General features: G+C 45.3%; 1 protein-coding gene across 9 annotated transcripts in view; it reads left to right on the top strand.

The window, feature by feature from the left end:
- The window catches only part of ELP2 (elongator acetyltransferase complex subunit 2), a 150753-nt gene that overhangs the window by 17294 nt on the left and 112724 nt on the right, over positions 1–20735 (top strand). For all 9 annotated transcript variants that reach the window (XM_065584139.1, XM_065584132.1, XM_065584133.1 and 6 more), the window contains exons 2-5: positions 1374–1452; positions 6146–6216; positions 8721–8877; positions 12912–12989. In XM_065584139.1, the coding sequence (XP_065440211.1) occupies positions 1374–1452; positions 6146–6216; positions 8721–8877; positions 12912–12989 (385 nt within the window). The remainder of the gene's footprint in view (positions 1–1373; positions 1453–6145; positions 6217–8720; positions 8878–12911; positions 12990–20735) is intronic.

Below are 20735 nucleotides of genomic sequence, written 5' to 3' on the forward strand. Positions count from 1 at the left end.
CATGTGTATCAATTATTTCTTTATTGAGTGGAGTCTTTTAAACATCATTTATTTTGCAGCTTCATTTACTGTGCTAAGACAACATAGCAAGTGCAAAACTAGAAGCACAGATGTCCTTGCTAAAACTATTAGCAAGTACTTATACATATTTTTAATGAGTATTTGTTATTAAAATATAAATTAAATAGCACTGTGACACATCTGCATAATAACACAGGTAAATGATGAAGTGCTAAGAGTAATTCAGGGAATCCTAGCAGCAAATAAGACAAGATTGTGAATTGCTAAGATACTTGATGCACTCATATAAACCGATAAGGGATTCTTTGTTTGTGAAGGGGTATATGTAAAATATTTCACTGAATCAAGTCTCCTGCAGCATCTCAGTAAGTTACATTAGAAAGAGGGGAGCTGCGGTGACTAGGCATTGGTATGCCTGTGCCTTTAAGAACCCAGTGGGAAGCCTATGCTGAGACCTACTGTCCTGTGGGAGGGGAAATGAAAAAGCCCCTCTATCCCCCATCGCAGGTTTTGTCCTTAAGCCCCTATCCTAACCCTGCCTCCTTCTGCTTGAACCCCCTGGCCAGTCAATTTCTGTCTCGTGCTCAGCCCCCGGCCACCCCCTCCTTCATTTTGCCCCCTTTGCTCCTTTTTAACCGCTGTAAAAAACAGTCCACAGAATCTCATGCCAAGTAAACGCAGGGTGAAGGGCTGTGGCTTCAGCAGATGTTACTGAGTATGCTCAGTTCATGTGATACATCATAAGTAGCAAATTAAGACAGAGAGCAGTTTTTCCTCACTTAGGCCTTGGCTACGCTGGCGGTGTACAGCGCTGCAACTTGCTGCGCTCAGGGGTGTGAAAAAACACCCCCTTGAGCGCAGCGAGTACAGCGCTGTAAAGCGCCAGTGTAATCAGTGCCTGCAGCGCTGCACGCTCTCTTGCAGCGCTGCACGCTATTCCCCTTGGAGAGGTGGAGTACATACAGAGCTGGTGGCGTGACTACACTCGTGTGGCAGCGCTGTGAAGTCCCAAGTGTAGCCAAGGCCTCAGCCTCCCTCTGCCTGGGAGTCTGTGTGTCTCCCTCCAGCTCCTTTTTCTCCACTTTGCTTCTGGTGCCCAGGCTGCCAGCTACATGACTGCCCTGAGTGGTTGAAGGACCTGCCTGCCATTAAAATGCTAATGTCAAGAAGGTGTTTTATCTTTTTTGATATAACTTGTTCCTTCTTGAGCAAGCTCTCCAGCACATCAGGAAGTTGTTAGATAAATGTCCCTTCTTAAAGCTTTGGCAGTGTGGCTCACCTGCCCTTGTTTTTATAAACATAAATTTCCTCAAAAACAGTTGGGCAACTAAATGTTTTCTTTCTTTTCTCAGAAAAGAAGAGTAGTTGCTACACTGAATGGTCACACTGGTAGAGTTAATTGTGTGCAGTGGATTCACAACCAAGATGGCTGTAAGTACTAAGCAAGCTGTGTTTACAAATACCACTTTTGTTCTATGCTAGAATTCTTAGTTTTCATGTCCTCATCTGAGAACTGCTGAATCCAGGATGCTGTCAACTTGCAATCTCGTCAATTTAAAAATTTGAATTAAGTAGTTGTTTATGTGTTAACTGACTCCAAATCCACTTGTCAGTTTTGATTTTATTTTTAATCGTGCTTTGCTATTTTACAAAAATGCTGCTCTCTCTCCTGTTGCTTGGCGAAAGACCCATGCAAATGAGAAACTGAGCCTGGTCCTAATCTTGCACATACTTGAGGTATGGCTTCACTTCAGAGTTAACTTGGGTTATTGGCACTTGGGTTAGCCTACCTTGGGTGTGAATGGTGACTGTGCACTGGTGCTGTACTCACTCTAAATTTGTTAAAGTAGTGGGTATTACTGCCTCTCTGCATAGGTAATCTGCCTTCCCAAGAGGCAGTAGCTAGTGCTGTTTGCACTTGGAGTTACATAAGCATAGCTACATTTCTCAGGGATGTACGTTTTTTGCACCACTCAGAGATGTAGCTGTGCTGATGTAAGTTCCCAGTGTAGACCAGTCCTGAGTTAACTCTTCAGTAAAAACAAGTCTTTAAGCTCATGCATAACTTTATTAATTTGAGTAATACCATTAACTTTAATGGGGCTAATAATTTTAATTAAACTACACAGATGTTAAGTGTTTGCACAATTAAAGCCAATAGAGGGAGACGGTGAAAAGGACTTTACAGAAAGCACTGTCTGATGCAGAAAGTAAAACTAGAAATAATGATTTTTCCCCGCTAATAATCTGTTATAATAATCTTGGGATAGAGGCTTTGATAAAACCTGCAGAGGGGGGATTTATGATTAGGAAATCTCCTCACAGATATTCTTCGCCTCATCCTACTTGGGCAAGGTTTGTTTTTTTTCCTGCCCAGAAAAATGTCATCCAGAAATCTGGTGGACCCTAGTAGCTGCTAAGGTACTTGGGGGATACTCAGAATTAAGGCCCCAAGAGCTATGAATAACTCTTATGTATATTCTGCTGGGCTAGAAGGGGAACAGTGTATCCTACACCAGCCAGCCCCCTGGTGCTCCAATCTGCCCCCAACTCCAGCCCTCAACTCCTTGTGCAGCCTGTGGATCAGCCAGAGAATCCTCTGTGTGTGCACTGGGGTCGAGAGGGAGTGGGGGAAGAGGCAGCTGAGCTCCAGTTCCACATACTGAGAGATCTGTGCATGGAGGATCCCCATATAAATCTCAGGGTGGTGATCTGATCTGGACCTTTAAGTGTGACTGGTAAGGACTGCAGGTAGAAAGTTTCAGAGAGAAATGTGACTTTATTTTGAGCTGATAACAGAGCATGTTAAAAGAAATTATTTTTCATCTACTCCTTGCTCGGCAGCTGCTTCCCAGTTGGCTGTGAAGGAAAACAGCTAAACTGCTGTGGGGAAGTGTTTCTGTTCTTCACAGTACATAATTGGTGGTTGGTACCTGTGACTGATGCTCTGCAAATAGGGGAGTGACGTGTGTTTTTTAGGACAGTTCTTCCTCTGTTCCCATGCTTTTTCAGTAGTCAGGAACTTGAATCCAAGTGGTGGTAGAGAGGGTTGCAGCATCTTCAAGGGGTACAGACAACTTGAAAATCATAGTTATTAGAAAATGTTATACGTAGAAGTAATCACTAAGATTACAATTGAAAGATTGCAGTAATTTTTCTAACTTTCATTGTGTTTACTTTGAGGATTTGACAATACTTTGTGCATAGTAAGTTTCATTGATTTTTTTTTTTTTTTTTTTATGGTCAGTTGCTCTTCTTGTTTTTACCTATAAGGCAGGGGTCTCAAACTCAAATGACCACGAGGGCCACATGAGGGCTAGTTCATTGGCCCGAGGGCCGCATCACTGACACACACCCCCTCGCTGCCCACGGCCCTGCCCCCACTCCACCCCTTCCATGAGGCCCCGCCTCTTCCCACCCCTTCCCTTCCCTCATTCCAACCCCTTCCCCAAAGTCCCCACCCCAACTCTGCCCCCTCCCTGCCTCCATAGGGTGCATGAGGGGTGTGGCGGGGGCTCAGTGCAGGGAGTTGAGGTGCAGCAGGGGGTTGGGGTGCAGGCAGGGGGCTCAGGGTGCAGAAGGGGTGTGGGATGCAGCAGGGGGCTCAGGGCAGGGGGTTGGGGTGCAGGAGGGGTGTGGGATGTGGCAGGAAATAGCCCTACGGGCCATGTGTTTGAGATCCCTGTTATAAGGTATGCATTCCTGTGAGGGGAGGGAACTTCAGTGCTTTTCCTCAGGGCCTTTAAGAGGGCATGTTTGGTGTTATTTTTGTGACAAGTTACTCCCCATTGCTGAGAAGATCATTATATGCAACAGCAGGGAAGCAGAAAAAACTATTATAAAACTTATTTAAAATGGAATTAAAAGAACAAAGTAGGACACAATATTTAAGGAGTTCTTCACTGGTAAATGTGAAGTTCGTCATCTTTAAAAATAAATAAAATTCACAATGTTTCAGGAGCCTCATCTAGTACCCACTAAAATCAAAGGGAGTCTGCCCACTGACTTCAGTGGATATTTAATCAGGCTCTGTGTTCCATGCCCTGGGGTAGAGTGATGAGAACACATTTGATTTCTTCTCTGAATACTTTTGTTTATTTTTTTCTTATAAAACATTGGCAAACTGTAAATTTGTTGAAGCAGACTTGACATATATTTTGAAAATGTAATGCATTACATGGCCCTGCTTCTAGACTGTTCTTGGAGTTTGGAGTTCTCTATATTATTGTCTTGCAATACCTGCAAAAAATTGCAGCATGCAATATATGAGTTTGAGAATGTCATGATATCTGCTGAAAAAAGTCTTCTGAAAATGTTTATGAAATATAGCTGAAGAGATTGCTCTTTGTGCTTCCTATACTTAGTGAACCTTTTAAAATATATATTTCTGCCTTACGGCTTTCTGCAAAATTGTCTAACACTGTACAAAAAAACAAAATAGAATTAATGGTGTGGGGGTGGGGGGAAGAGGGAGTATGGAGGGAGTGAAGTGACTTCATTATTAAAATTACATCTAGATTTCCATTATAAGCCCAATTTCCCATCCTTCCCCTCCTAACTGTTGATTGGAGAAAGTGATTTTTTTCTGAGAATTTTTGTGGTTACCAAATTTCTATATGAAGAAGTGGGAACATTGCTTTGTACTAAATGCATTGTACAATTAATATTGATGACCAGGGGGAAGGAATGCAAGCTCAAAATAGGGAAAGAACAAGTTAAAGAATATTTCTATGTTAGATCTATTCAAGTCAGCAGGGCCTGATGAGACCCATAGTAAGAGGAACAAAAAGTGCCACCATTGCTAAACAACAAAGTTTAAAAATAAAGGCATCCTTTAAAAATTGGAAGTTAAACCTTAGTAAAGAAAATAGAAAGGAGCATAAGCTCTGGCAAGTCAAGTGCAAGAGTATAATTAGGCAGGCCAAAAAAGAATTTGAAGAGCAACTAGCCAAAAGCTCAAATGAACAGCAAATAATTTAAGTACAGCAGAAGTAGAAAGCCTGTCAAAGAATCAGTGGGGCCACTGGATGATCAAGGTGCTAAAGGAGCACTCGAGGAAGATAAGGCCACTGTGGAGAAGCTAAATGAATTCTTTGCATCAGTTTTCACTGTAGAAGATGTGAGGGAAATTCCCACACCTGAGCCATTCTTTTTAGGTGATAAATCTGAGGAACTGTCCCAGATCGAGAGGTCATTAGTAAGGCTACGTGTTAGTCATGGGTATTTTTAGGAAAAGTAATGGACAGGACTCGGGCAGTAAACAAAAATTCACAGACTGTGACCTGTCCATGACTTGTACTATATACCCCTGACGAAATCTTGGGGAGGGGGGCGGCCTGGGGGTACCGCAGGTGCTTGGGGGGGCGGCCCGGGAGGGTGCTGGGGGGGGCAGGCAGTGGTGCACGGCCCAGGACCCTGCTGGTGCTGGGGGGGAGGGGTATTCTGTGGAAGGGGCGACATCCCTCAGCACCTAGGCAGAGGTGGAGGCGCGGCCACGCAGCTCTAAGCGCTGCCTCCCTCCCCCCCCATCCCCCCCGAGCGCTGGCTTCACAGCTCCCATTGGCTGGTTGGCAGTGCCTATAGGGGAAGGCAGCGCGCAGAGCCCCCCGGCCACACCTCCCCCTAGGAGCTGAAGGATGTTGCTGCTTTCGTGGAACTCCCCCCAAGGTAAGTGTTATCCAGAGCCCTCACCCCCTCCCGTGCCCCAGCCCTTAGCCTCCGACCCAAACGTCTGCTGCTTGGGTGGGGTGGGTGGGTGGGGACACGGGGCGGTGACCTGAGACTGCCCCAGCAGTGGCTGCTGTGGCTGGCCTGAGGGCTGCCCGAACTGCTCAGGTGGCATGCCCTTGACCGTATTCATATAAAACTTCACAAGCATTAACGTTTGTGGGTTTTTTTTGTTTTGTTTTGGGGTGTTTTTTTTTTTACAAATATATTCAATGGTCTGTCTAGTCTTGAACAGCACTTAGCATTCTTAGCTATCACAACTCTTATGTTTTTAGGGAAATTTAATTTTCTGTAATACACATCGAGTAGCTTTGTTTGTTCCGTGACTGAAATAACTCTTTACTTTATAGTAGCAATTAAAAGTAGGTGTTCACATAATTTAAAAAATATTTTTTAGCTGCTGAGACTGAATTAATTTCTGGAGGATCTGATAAACAGCTCATTGTATGGGAAACACAGAATAAGCAGGTAAGCAGAAATATTCCTATTGTCTTTTTGAACTATCACTTCATCAATTTTTATTTTCAAACATAGTACCCATGAAATATTTAGTAAATTAAATTACTTCTGTCTGCATTTCTGAACTCTTTATCTTGCCTTTTTATCTCACCTAGATTATTGCAACTCTTATATGCCTCTTCCAAGTCTCTCTCTGAACTTTTGCATCAGCATAATGTTGCTATCCTCTGCCACATGACTACATTTAATCCTATTTCTAAATATCTCTGCTGCAATTCTTTTAGTGATTCATTTACAAAAAATCCATAGACTTGCTTCAAAGACTTTTATCTCACCCTGCTCCAAGCTTCATTTTGTAACATCATGTAGTATACTTCTTTCCCATAATCTCATCACTCTTAGTGTGAGACCCATTTTTCTATAGTTCTGTGTGCCTGGCACAGCATTCCTGTATCTTTCTTCACTCTTCTCTAGTTGGATCTGGTGAATCCACAACTGGAATACAGCATTTATTTATAGGGACCTTTATTACCAGAAGAATAGACAAATTGTGAGGAGTGTTAAAAATATAGTTTGAAGGCTGCAAGGGTTTAACCCTTCTTGAATAAGAAGTTATACCTAACACAGTCCTAAAGTGCATTATGGAAATTCAAAAATTCTATTTTAGTCAGAATCAGTCTCCCACTTGGTTGAAAAAAGAGGATTTGAAAAAAGAAATTTGCACCCAATATGAGGAGGGCTATGATCAAAATGTAGCATGTATTTTGCACAAGAGAGTACAAAGAGGCACCAAATTTACAAAAGCAATTGAAGGAAGATTTTGAAGGAGTTTGACAGATTGCAGGCTGACAGATTGTAGACTTTTCCATTCTCAGTGGAAGTCTCAATTTAGCTAATTAATCAAAACCTGAAACTAGAACCTTAGAAGGATGAAATACGGTAATAATAATAATCCAAAAAGACGGAGATGCTATAGAACCTTTCTCCTACTTAAATAACAGGACTGATCACAAATACAAATGTAAATGGTTGAGCTCAGAACATGAACAAGAGGCTGAAATGTTACTGATGACCCTTAAGCCAGAGTGTGTTCTTGATCTTCTAGCACTTAGAGATTTCTATCCCAAAGCCCGTGTGTCAAGGAGGTTGTCAGAGTTGTTTGCATCACAGTGGTGGAAAACCGTGGGACTAAGTTATAGAAGGTGTAATAATTGAATTCAGAACTTAGTCAATTTTCAAAAGACCTACACTATGTTTAGCCAGACCACTGTCAATCAAGCACTTTTAACATATTTGAATTGGTTTTCATGAAACTGTGTAATAGGCTAGATTAAGATAAGGTGCCAGGTGTTTCTGTGGGTGGATAACAAATGCTAGGCCTAACTAGTTACAGGATTAAAAGCTTTTCTTTTCAGTCTGTGGGTATCATGTGATTATGAAATGTATCAGTCACAGTATGTTTTGTGTTTAATTTAATACATTCTTTACAGCTTTAACATTTGGGGGGGGGGGGGCGGGGCGGAAACAGTTTGAGTTTCAGAAAATTGCAGCAAGCCTGTATTAAGAAGTTGTTGGACACTAAATACATACCCAGGGCAGGTCTACACTGCAGTGCTCTATCAATGCAGCTGCACTGATGCAGTGCATCTGGTGAAGATGCACTATGCTTATGGGAGAGTGCTCTCCCGTTAGCATAATTACTCCACCTCAGCGAGAAGTGGAAGCTGTGTTGGTGGGAGAGTATCTCCCGCCAACATAGCGCCAGTGTGGACAGTGCGAAACTTGTGTTGCTTGGGGTGTGTGTGTGTGGGGAAGCTTTTTCACACCCTTGAGTGACGCAAGTTAGATTGACTTAAGTGGTAGTATAGATCTGACCTCAGCTATACTCATTGTTCCAAGTCTTCTTCAGTAATGTACTCCACATTCTTATGAGCCTTTTGGAAAGAAACTTCCTTGATAAGTTCTGCAGTTATCATTGAATAGTTTTTTCTAATGACCTCATTATGACCAGGGCTCCGTGCATGTCACAGAGGTCGCGGAAGTCAGATTCCATGACTTTGAGACCTCTGACACTTCTCAGGGGTCAGTGTAGGTGACCCCAGACCTCCTCCCCAAGATTTAGTCACAGGTATTTTTAGTAAAAGTCATGAACAGGTCACGGGCCATGAATTTTTGTTTATTGCCCATGACCTGTCCATGACTTTTACTAAAAATACCTGTGACTAAATTGTAGCCTTAATTATGACATCTGTAATCTGGCAAGGTTCTCCTTTTAAGAAATACATGAACATATACTGTAATCAAGTTACTTCTGTCATTTTTTTCAAGGCTGAATGTACTTACTTCGGCAAGCTAGCCCACATAAGTGTAAGTTTTCATATTTAACCATTACAGCCCTCTTCTAAACATTTCCAAGAATTTAAATGTCTACATGCCTGAAAGTTTCATGTTTTCTGTTAAGTGTTTTATCTTTATTCTTTGTTTAATCTTATGTAACTTTCTGTCATGTTCAGCTTGTGAAATGCATTCATCTTGAAGGCCATACAGAAGCTGTTTGTGCTGTGGATGCTGTTTACCAGACAGATGAGTCAAAAACAGAATTAAATCTACTAATAGCTTCTGCCGCTTCTGACTCTACTGTCAGAATCTGGTCCAAACGAGGTTCAGAAGGTAACTTTCCTTACTGTTAATACTGTAGACACAACGGGATGGCTTAAAGACCAACACTAAAAATGGATGAATGTATACATGTTAAAGTACCTCTATTACACTAAAGTCTCCGAAGAATCTCTGCTAAAGACAGGGTGTAAGCTGGATTCTGTTTCTTCAGAGCAGTCATTCAGTTAGACCTCTACAAATTCATTGAAAGCCAGCCACTGGTGTAACTGAAGATCTTATTTGCCCCTGCAGAACCATTGGCATTGATATAAAATAGAACTCACCCTGGGTCCAGGCTGAATTTGCAAGGATGGCAGTTAGAAAAAACACCTCTCTCATATCCGAGAGTGTGAAGTGTTTGGTATCCCCTTTTCCTTGGAGTATGAAGGCACACTAATAATTCTGGCAGCATGCAGGGGCTAGGACTGCACCTTTTTTGGAGTTCTCCAGTGTTCTTTGCCTTTGAACCTGTAAATGTGCGGGACTCACCCCTGCGGTGCCTTCTGCTGGTAGTCTCAGGGAATTAGCTCTTTCTAGCACAGAGCGCCCTCTGCAGGCCAGTGTCCCACTGTCGGCTGGCCCCCGTGTCCCACCCGGACCCTGGTGCCCTTTTACCTGGGGTGCTGCCCCTCCAGGCAATACCCCACAGATCTGGGTCTCCCCTCCCTAGGGAACCCCCACCCTCTATCCCCACCTTGCCTCAACCTATGGGCTACTGCCAGTCACCATCTAGCCCCCTTTCACTGGGGCTGACTGCTAGGGTTTACCATATTTCAGCGAGCAAAAAAGAGGACGGGAGGAGCCCCGCCCTAGCCCCGCCCCTGCCCCTCCCACTTCCCGCCCCCCCTGACCTCCCAACCCTCCCCCCGTTCCTTGTCCCCTGACTACCCCCTCCTGGGACCCCTGCCCCTAACTGCCCCCCCAGGACTATCTAAGCCTCCCTGCCTCTTGTCCCCTGACTGCCCCAACCTTTATCCACACCCCCACCCCCAGACAGACCCCTGGGACTCCCACGCCCCATCCAACCACTCCCCACCCCCTGACAGCCCCCCCCCAGAACTCCCAACCCATCTAAACCCCTCTGCTCCCTGTCCCCTGACTGCTCTGATCCCTCTCCGCACTCCTGCCCCCTGACAGCCCCCCCCAGAACTCCCAACCCATCTAAACCCCTCTGCTCCCTGTCCCCTGACTGCTCCGATCCCTCTCCCCACCCCCTGCCCCCTGACAGCTCCCCCCCAGAACTCCCAGCCCCCTACCCCCCCCGCTCCTTGTCCCCTAACTGCCCCCTCCTAAGACCCCCCCCCAACTGCCCACCAGGACCCTACCCCCCTACCTGTACCCTGACTGCCCAAAACTTTCTCCACTCCCCCCAAAAAAGCCCCCCCCCCCCGTTTCTTGACTGCCCCCTCCAGAACCTCCCTGCCCCCTTCTCCTGCCCCCCCTTACCCTGCTGCTCAGAACAGGGTGTTGGGCTCTGTGCGAGCCGGGACACGTGGCTAAGCTCCCCAGCACAACAAAACCCGGTCCCTGGCCCTGCACAACAAAACCCGGTCCCTGGTCCGGACCGGGTTGCAGGGGAGAGCTGCCCTTGTATCAGCACAAAGTGCTCTCGCTCCCGTTTTGCTACGCTGCATGGCAGAAACCGCTCCCAGTTGCAAAAGGGGAGGGCTGCACTTTGTGCTGAGGACACTTGCTCAGAATGCAGGGCGGAGCTCCTCTCCAGCTGCTCCGGAGTCCAGCCCGGGGACTTTCCTGCAGCCTCCCAGCCGCTCGCTCTGCTGTGCCGGGGGAGGGGGGAAATCCCGGACATTGTGAGTGCTTTACAAATTCCCCCCGGACGCTATTTTTAGCACAAAAAGGAGGACATGTCCGGGTAAATCCGGACGAATGGTAACCCTACTGACTGCAGTCTGTATAAGCCAGTCATCATAGGCAAGGGAGGTTTTGACCTGCTGCCTTTCCCTGCAACCCAGTACCTCTAGGGGGCCTTGGACCAGGCCCTGCTGCCTGGGGAGTTGCCAGCCTGGAGCTCCTCTGGCTCTCCCCAGCCCTGCTTCACTTCCAGGACCCTTTCTGCAGGCAGCCGGGCCCTGCTCTCTCCCAGCCTGGAGAGAGAGCCTTCTCTTGGGCCTCAGGCTCACAGCCTTTTTATACAGGCCAGCTGCGGCCCAATCAGCCCCAGCTTAGCAGCTGTCAGCCACAACCTTCTCCCAGGGCTGACTTTAACCCTTTTTCCACTGGAGTGGGGGAGCCGCCTCACTACAGAGCCCATGCAGGGGGCAGACCGAGGGTCTCTGCTTGTGGCAGGGCTTTGGGGATTCTTTTCAAGCCTCAAAAGAAAAATGAGGTAAAAGCAATTTTCGATTTGAAACAAAACAAGCAACCCCCCATCGCCTCAAAACAAAGAAACAAATGAAAACCAGAGATTCCTAGGCTTCTTTTAACCAGGGATTCTAGGAGCCATCTCTTCATGAACTGCTTCTTCTCAACGGGGGAAATCTTGTATCTAGGCAATGCCCGAGGGGAGCAAGAAGCACCTTTCTGCTTCTCCATACTGCAGCTGGGGCCACATGGACCAAAAGGCCTCAGGTGCAGGATCTCCTTGGACACAGCAGAGAATGACCAGGAGGCACAGGCACAGCTAGGTGTTTGTTCTATCCTCCCGAGCCTTCAGAAAGAGGAAGGTAGCATTCTGGGCCAGCTTGAAGACAAGGTCTGCATTGAGCTGCTTGATTGGTTGGTTGTCCTCTCCTCTGCATTGGGAATGATGGGTTGCTTACCTTAGGATGAGTAGCCCGATTTTACAGACAGCGTAGCAGGCTAGTGTAGCTAAACGTGTGAGATTTTGGTTTTCCATATTAGAGCTCTATGTTCTATTCCCAGCTTATGTAACCTTTCAGTGACACCTTGCTTAATAATAATGATTGTGAAGGGTACAGAATTGTTAGCACCAATCGGTAGAAGAGTGAGTCTAGAACTTGTAATTTCCTGGTTCCCGGTTGTGGGGTTTTTTTTTGTTTTGTTTTATTATGTAGATCCTAGAGGTCCCAGTTGGAGATCAGGGCTCCATTGTAATAAGCACTGTGTGCATACAGAACAAAAAGTCAGTCTCTGCCCTAAGAACTTAGTCTTAATAGACAAGCTAATCAAATAATAATAGTCAACATACAAGCAAAATGTTGAGGTACAAAACTTGATGGTTATTTGGTAGTTGTTTCTAGTTTTCTCAAACTAGTCACCACCTCCATGCCCCGTGTACATCCGCCCCAGGCAACCTACACCACTATTTCTCATCCAAAGAGATCTCCCTTTAACCTGACCACCTCAGAGAAATAACTTCTTTCCTAGATCAAATGAGCAGGGAACTGCCTGAGCAGAACTACCCACCCCAGAAAACAAATCCCCCATCTTCCTGCGCAAACATTCTAAATTCTCTACATGTCTCTTCCCCCGCATTGCCACACTCTAGCAGCAGCAGGGCTGAGCATCTCATTCCTAATCATGCCCGAGATATGGGGGAGCTCTTCCCTTAGGTGTTGCCTTTAGTTCAGGGTGCTGAGCCATTTGGACCACTGCTGGGTCTGTAGGGTGGTTGGGGGAAAGTGTGGCTTATCTCTCTCTCCCTTCTGCCACTGCAGCTGCTCTGGTAGAAGACAGGCTGAGTTTCTGCCCCAGTGCAGTGAATGCCTGCTGCAGTAATGGGGCCCATCCAGAGAGGGATTTAGAACATGCAGTGCTATTGTCATGCTGCCAAAATTAAACTGTACAATATAAGATGCTCTGGGAAATAACTTTTAATAGCTTATAACTCAGATCTCAATGGATTTTACTGGGGCCAGCAAAAGGCATCTCCCTGATTCTGTGGAGGTCCCTTGCCAAAATCAAATGTTTTCTCCAACCAATGGAGGTGGTAACTTCTCAGTGGGGTGCATGATTTTTTTTGTAATGGAAAGTGTTAAGCAACCAAAACATAAGTGTGCTGCCCTCTCCCCCTACAGTGTTAATTTGGTAGAGTGAGTTCAGCATTCTTTACTCTCAATTTTCAGCTACCTGCCTTCAGACCTTGGAATTTGGAAATGGATTTGTTATGGATGTCTCCTTATCCTTCTTGCCTGGCAGTGATGGTAAGTACAGCTACATATCCTGAATGCTTAGTCCAGGAGAAATGACACATTTTTAAAAACAATGGTTGATGTGCCTTGAAAAACAGTGTTTTCATTTAGCTAATTTTGGACACACATAGTATATGAATAATCATATCTAAATTGACAAGAAACCACCCCAAGCTTCACATCTGAATAGATTTAATTTGGAGGTTAGTAGTTAGAACAAAGTTGCTTAGTTGTAGTGCTTCCAAAACAGTCTTGATAGAGCATGTATTATATGTCAATTTAGTTGTATTGTGAGGCAGACGTCAGTTATAGATTCATAAAGTTAGGTCAAGATATAAGCACCCCAGCCCCCAGCAATGGTGGGATGGAGGTAAGCTCCTTTGGAAGGGAGGAACCATACTTGCAGCATCCTAAAGCAATTGTATAAATTTCATAGATTTTTTTTAAAGACCAAATTGACTATTTAAATCATTTAACCTCCTGCATAACACAGACCATAGAACTTCACCCGATACTTCGTGTCAAGTTCAATTATTATTACTAACTATTATCTGATATTTACGTTATAGTAGCTTCTGGAAGTCCCAATGTGCTAGGCACTGTGTACAGAGTCTGAGGCAGTCTTGGCCTCAAAGTTTACAGTCTAAGTAGACAAGACAGAAAAAGAATGTGTGGCAGAGATATAACACAAACAGTGACCAGTGTGATGGTCTGCAAACATCATGTGAATTCATGAATTTTTTGGGAGGTGGATTTTGTTGGGATTAGCTAAACAGATGCCGGAAGGGATAAGGGACGTTGCAGGGAGTGGGGTAAGGCAATCAGAAAGGAAGATGAGGAGGGCAAGGGGATAACGTAAGGGAGAAGTGGGACAAGAGCAGGGCTATATGAGTGTGGGGTGTAGTGAGATGAAGAGGGCGGGAGGGAATTGAATTAAACTGCCAAATTAATGCAAAGGAGAGAGTGTCCAAATTAAAAATTGTAGGAAGCAGCACTGACAACATCATCAGTGTCTGATGGTCCCTGCTGCAGCTGCTTGGCTCTGCCTCTGCTGGCTGAGTCTCTTGGTGGGTCCTTTCATGAGTTTGTCCATCCCAAGATCATATGAATTGGGGGAGGGAGGAGGCTGAATGGAGCCTAGTGTCTGTGGAGTAGGTTTTTCCCTGTGCATAGTTGTATGCCCAGTGATACTGGGGGTGGAATATGTTATGAGCAGGACACGGGTGGTCTGGCCTAGCAAGTAGAACCAGGAATCCGGCTTAGAGGTTGGAGACAGGAGTCAAGGCAAGGGTCAGAACTGAAGTCAGGAGACAAGCCAGGGGTCAGTCTCAGAGGCAGGAGTCAGTCAAGCCAGGAATCAGAGCCAGAGTTCGGAGTCAGGAGTCAGAGCTAGCCGAGATGCAGGTCTATTGCTATGGCTGGCAGGGATCTGTTTTGTTACACAGACGCTTCCTGGAACTCCTCCTGGGGCTGAAATATAGTGCCTGGTCTAGCCATGAGGGAAACTGTCAGCCTGGCCTTCCGAGGTGGTAATTCCTGTGGTATTTATCTCCACAGGATTTGTATGGTAATGCATAGCACCCTACCGTAGCTGCCGGGTAACAGCATGGAGGCATTGGCCATTCCACAGACCTGGGTTCCAGTCCTATCCCTGCACAACCTCACATAGCACCCCCTTCAGGGGTGCCCATATGGCATTGCTGGACCAGGGTGTTTTTATGAAAGGTCAGGTGGTTCCCAGGACCATTCTTCAGGGCCATAGTCTTTCCAGTCGATGAGATACCATAGTTTGCCCCAGTTTATCTTGGTGTCAAGCACTTCATGGACTACATACTCTTTGTAGTCCGGAACATGTACTTGTGAGAGAGGAGGTTGGGTTTAGTGGAGAATGGATCTCCATGTAGGGTTTCAGGAGCGACATATGGAAGACAGGGTGTAACTCGAGGGATCTAGACAGGCAGAGTTTGAAGGTAACTGTGTTGATTTGTTAACTGATTTGATATGGCCTGAGGAACTGGTTGTCTAGTTTGCAGGATGGCCTGTTTGTGCAGAGTTGTTCTGTGGAAAGCTGCACCTCTTGGCATACTGAAAAAGTTGGCCATTGACAGTCTGATATCACTATAGGATTTCTTTGCTTCCTCAAGGTAGCCTCTTACCACTTCTTGGACCTGGTGAATCTGTTGAGTCCAGTCAGTGACTGCTGGGTTTGGGGAACCACTCAAACCACTGAGCTATCCCAGGTATACCCCTCTACTGAAAGAGCAAATTTCAGGGATCCAGTACTTCTGATTCTGCATACTCAAGTGTAAAAGCATCCCCATAAAAGGTCTGAGCTCAAAAGTCAGAGCAACAGCAAAGGGGGTATTAAGGGCCAGTGTCATCCTGCCCTGAATTGGTTCCAGGCTTGAAAACTCCTCAGAAGCCTGATAAGACACCTGATGGTTCCTTAGAGCCATTGGTTCCTATTGGATCTATGGTTACAGTGGTGACTTAGGTTCATGGTGAACACTTGGAACACTGTCATTTAGTTACCCTCATGCAACACCAGATACGTTATCTTTGGTGCTTTAGGGTAAAGGAAAGAAGTATAATGTGATGGGTCTGGTTCCTGTTCCTTCTCCCCCTCCTCCAGAAAAGAAAAAGAAAAATGTAAGTCCAAACCATTTTCTTACCTACGCAGAACTCTCTGGAGATAAGAGAACCTCCCCGTAGGACCCGCTACTCGTTCGCCATGGAAATGTGTCACAGTTTTGAGCTTTTTGCTTAACCAGGTTGTTGTTGTTGCCTTGGAAACTGCCTTAGATTGACACTGATCTGGAATCAGGCTACCACTGGCCTGATACCTTTCCTTGTCATTGCCCTGCCAGAAAATGGATCAGGGAACCTCTCATAACTGGCCATTCTCTTATAGTTTTTCACAAATAAAGTGATCCTTCATACACTCCCAAATTTTCTCTCCAAAATGATAATGGAATTCCATCTTAACCAGTCCATAAACTTGCCAGTATTTTTTCCGAGGCCACACTGTCACTCAGGTGAAGTGAACTACACACATTGGATGCTAAGAGAGCATTAGCCTTTTGTTTGAATAGGACTAAGTAACACAGGAAATCATCTGAACTGCTTGTCCCTTATGGGGAAGAGAGGAAAGGGTAGGTACTCACATTCCAGCACCTAAGTGGTTTAGACTGTGTATTGAAAAGTTTTAACACACACACCTCTGTTCCTGTTCCAGAAGGGCTTACTTGACTAGGGCCAAAGTTAGTTCTATGGTTTATCTTTGATGTAATCCGATATTAGAAATCTGCAGAGTTGCTACTTGGAGCTCAACTCATACTTTCACAAAACATTATTCCTTAGATCTGGCATTTAGATTGGTATGCACAATTTGGTAATCTGTATTTCAATCAATTTAACTGCATCTCCTCATCCCACCTTCCGAAAAGAAGAGTGCTGCTTGTCAGTATTAAAGAATTGGAATTTCCAAAGGCTACTTGAAGAAATAAAGGTTACTCAGCCATACAGGGTTTTCATTGAGATGGATTCTGCACATTCACACTCCTCACCCACCTTTCCTTTTTTCCTCTGAGTCCTAATTTCAGCTTCAGACTCGAGGAGGTGGTGGTAGGAATTAAGGCAGTTGGCAAAACCTTCCCCCCGCCCATAGTCCCGCCCTTAGTATGGGGGTACAAAAGTGCTGCTAGTATGTTCAGCTGATCCAAGCTGTACCCCGGGCACAAAGTGAGAGAAAATAGACCGAGTTCATCTCGAAGAACTCCAATTAGAGAGAATCACCTATATTTATTTTTTTTAAAGGAAATGTCAGGCCCTCAAGATTGTGGAGGAGAGCATGAAAACTTGAGTATTCCAGTTAAGGTGTGCATGTGTTTTATGCACCTGAGATTGGAAGATTTTTTCCTAGCCGTGTCCGTGGATCCATGTCTGTGCCCTGAACTGAGGGCATATGGGGCAGATGTCCACTACTCCAGTTCCTTCCTGCTGCCTGCGGTCCTTGGAGCTCAACTCATACTTTCACAAAACATTATTCCTTAGATCTGGCATTTAGATTGGTATGCACAATTTGGTAATCTGTATTTCAATCAATTTAACTGTATCTCCTCATCTCACCTTCCGAAAAGAAGAGTGCTTCCTCAGTGTTCACAGCTTTAGCTGGAATTCCTGTTTAAAAAAGTTTGATATTAATAGTTTTCAGTTTAGATAGTGTAGTTCTAGTAGTACAGGGGCCTGGAGAAAAACCTGACCTACCCCAGCATCCCCTATACAGGGTTGCCTAGTGTACCCAAGACCTCAGGATTCAAGATCTGCATGGCCTGCCTTCCTGGTCATCGACTTCAACGACACATCTCTCTATCTGCCTTCTAAGTATAATATCTGATGGTTCTTTTCTTGGCAAACTTGTCAAGCCTGTGACTTCAGACTTAGAAGATTCCTGATGGATCATTCCATGAGACCGCAGTCCAATCCTCACCCATCAGACCTCCCTATGCATTGCACAGAAGCATTAAGTATCCCTTCAAGCACCTGGTCTCAGGCTCAGGGACTGCTTAGGGTAGATAAAGACTCTTCCAAACACAGCAGACATTAGGTGACAGGAGCAAACGCTCACAAAAAATGTGAAAAATCTCCCTCCAAGTCTTCAAGTACAGGACTTCTTCTTTGACACCCTCAAAGTTGGCTGAGACTCCACTCCTTGGTCCACATAGGTCAGGAGCTCACAAAAGGCATGGTACCGGTTTCTTGACACTGAGAATCACAAACGTCACAAAGCCATCCAGAGCCAAATGGACGGCACCATCCTCGATACTGGTGAGGAAAGAAGACAGTGGACATTTCCTACACGGACAGTACCTATGCTCAAAGAAAAGGAATGATCAGTAACGAAAATAGTTAATCTGTGCAGGCCCAGAATCAGTAATACTGTCAGATCTGGTCTAACCAAGGATGTCCCTGCAACTTTGGTTAGCCACTGTCTGGTACAATTGACCAGCCAAGGAATAATGAGACCACCAATACCAACAGCACGGCCCACTGACAGAAGCCTCATTCTCCTTCAGTGAGTCCAGAATCAAGGAGAGGGCTTCACCAGCCTTATCAAGGTGGAAGATCAGCCCTGATAGCGTCTCCAAGATCTCATAGGCACCTTCCCACTCTCACAGGTAGGACTACCTGACTTGGGATTGATGGTATCCTCCTCCAGGGGGACTACCCCATGAGCCCTTGCACTGGCCTTATTTGGATCCCTGGGATCTGTATGAGACATCCCAAATATGCGAGGTCTCAGTGGGAATCAGGACAGGCTTCTTTACCTGGGGAAGAACCTCAGTCTGCCCAGGATCACTCTGAGGAAGAGGAGCAATCAGCACAGCCAAAACCACTCACTTCAGTAGGATTATCATTGTTCTCACCAGATGAGGCAGTCACTCCTTGCCATTACCACATGATGACTATATGACCTCTTGAGAATTGGATGCACTCTCTAGATTCCCCTGGAGGAAAAATAGGGCACCCTTATAAGCTGCTGGATATCCTCCAGAGTGCCGCTCCCAGTAATGTGGCACTGCCTGTTAATGAGGCCACTTTAGAACTGGCTGAGACAGTCTAGCATACTCCAGCCACTTGCGCCCCCACTCTGAAAAGAATGGAGAATAAATATTCTGTATCATGGAAAGGGACAGAATATTTATTTTCACTCCTTGCTCCATACTCTTTTTAGTGGTGCAGGCTGTCGTTGAAAAGAACAAGCAACTACCAACCCAGATCTAAACCCACAGACAAGGCTAAATGTCTAGACCTTTTTGGGAGGAAGAACTTCACTTTGGCAAGTTTAACAGTTCCGGATAACGATGTACCAACCTTCAATATCAAAGTCTGAGTTTATTAATTACAGTAAGTTCTCTGAATTCACTAAGAACTGACTTGAGAATAAACTTCAGCTCCAAGCAATCGTTAATGACGGTAAATTTGCCTGCCTGATTGGCCCTTCAGGCTTTGTGTGTGCAGCAGATACAGCCTCCTGCTTGATGGCAATATCCATAGTTATGAAATGAGTTTCATGGCTCTAATCCTCTAGATTCTCAAGGAAGTCCAATTCACTGTGAGGATCTGGCTTTTGAGGGCAATGATCTATTTAGTGAGAGAACAAATGAATCGTTAAATACACATCAGATTCCAAGGCCATCTAGTCTGACCTCATATATCACACAGGTCTTGCCCATAACAGAACTTCCTCAAAATAATTTCTAGAGCATATATTTTAGAAGAACATCCAATCTTGGTTTAAAAATGGTCAGTGATGGAGAATTCACCTTGGTAAATTGTTCCAAAATGGTTAATTACTCTCTCCATTAAAAATTTGTACCTTATTTCTGGTCTGAACTTGTCTAGCTTCAACTTCCAGCCATTGGATTGTGGTATGCCTTTCTCTGCTAGATTGAAGAGCCCATTATTGAATGTTTGTTCCCCATGTAGGTACTTCTAGACCAGTGGTTCCCAAACTTTAACAGCCCGTGAACCCCTTTCACTAAATTGTGAAATCTCGTGAACCCCCTCCTAAAAATGAATATTTTCAGGGATTTAAGTTTAAATTTCCTCAGTGTGATGGATGCCCCAACTGCCGGGCTCCAGAATCTATGAACCTCTGAAAAATATTTTTAATTGAAACCTTTTTTAATGAACATAGAAAAACCAGAAACCAAAAATGTTTCTGTAGAATGTATTTTTGGCTTTTGTTTTAAAAAAATAAATGGTTTTGAATAAAAATAAATTCATTTTTGGTTTTCAAAAATCAAACTGTTTCATGAAAACAGTTTTTGAAAATGGACCATATTTCCGTTTCATTTTTTTGTAAATTTTTCTTGGAATTTTGAAAAATGTGAAAAAAATTCAAAACTTTCTGTGAAAAATGCTTGGTATTTTTCACCCACCTCTAGTTTCGGGTGAGGTTGTGGCTGGTGGTAACAAGGAGGGCTGTGGTTCTGGCTTTAGATGAGATTTGGCAAATTGCTGGGGTTCGGGCTGCCGGCTGCCCCGCTGACGGGGGCAGGGCTCGGGCTGCCGGCCCCTACTGCCCGGCCCCGCTCCCCCGGGGCTCGGGCTGGGGTTCAGGCTGCCGGCTCCCCCGCTGATGGGGGCGGGGCTCGGACTGCCCCAACTGCCCGGCCCCACTCCCCCTGGGGCTCGGGCTGCCAGCCCCGCGTGGAGCGCTGGGGTTTGGGCTGCCAGCTCCCCTGCTGATGGGGGCAGGGCTTGGGCTGCCGGCCCCAACTGCCCAGCCCTGCTCTCCCTGGGGCTCAGGGTGGTCTGCCCTGCAACCGGGTCCCACCTGCTGTTTCCAATGCCTGGGGTCCTCTGTCCGCCATTAGTGAAATTTTTCTGGCGAACCCCCTGTAACGTTCTGCGAACCCCCTGTAACGTTCTGCGAACCCCCGTTTGGGAAGAACCACTGTTCTAGACTATAACGAAGTCACCCCTTAACCTTCTCTTTGTTAAGTTAAATAGATTGAGCTACTTGAGTTTATAAGGCATGTTTTATAATTCTTTGATCATTCTTGTGGCTCTTCTTTGAACTCTCTCCAATTTTTCAATATTCTTTTTGAATTGTGGACATCAGAACCGGACACAGTATTCCATTGGTGGTAGCACCAGTGCCAAATGCAGAGATAAAAAACTTCTCTACTCCTACTCTAGATTCCCTTGTTTATGCATTCCAGGATTGCATTGGCTCTTTTGGACAAGTGT

This window comes from Chrysemys picta, chromosome 2 (assembly GCF_011386835.1).
Source record: "Chrysemys picta bellii isolate R12L10 chromosome 2, ASM1138683v2, whole genome shotgun sequence".
In the NCBI taxonomy this organism is placed as follows: domain Eukaryota; kingdom Metazoa; phylum Chordata; order Testudines; family Emydidae; genus Chrysemys; species Chrysemys picta.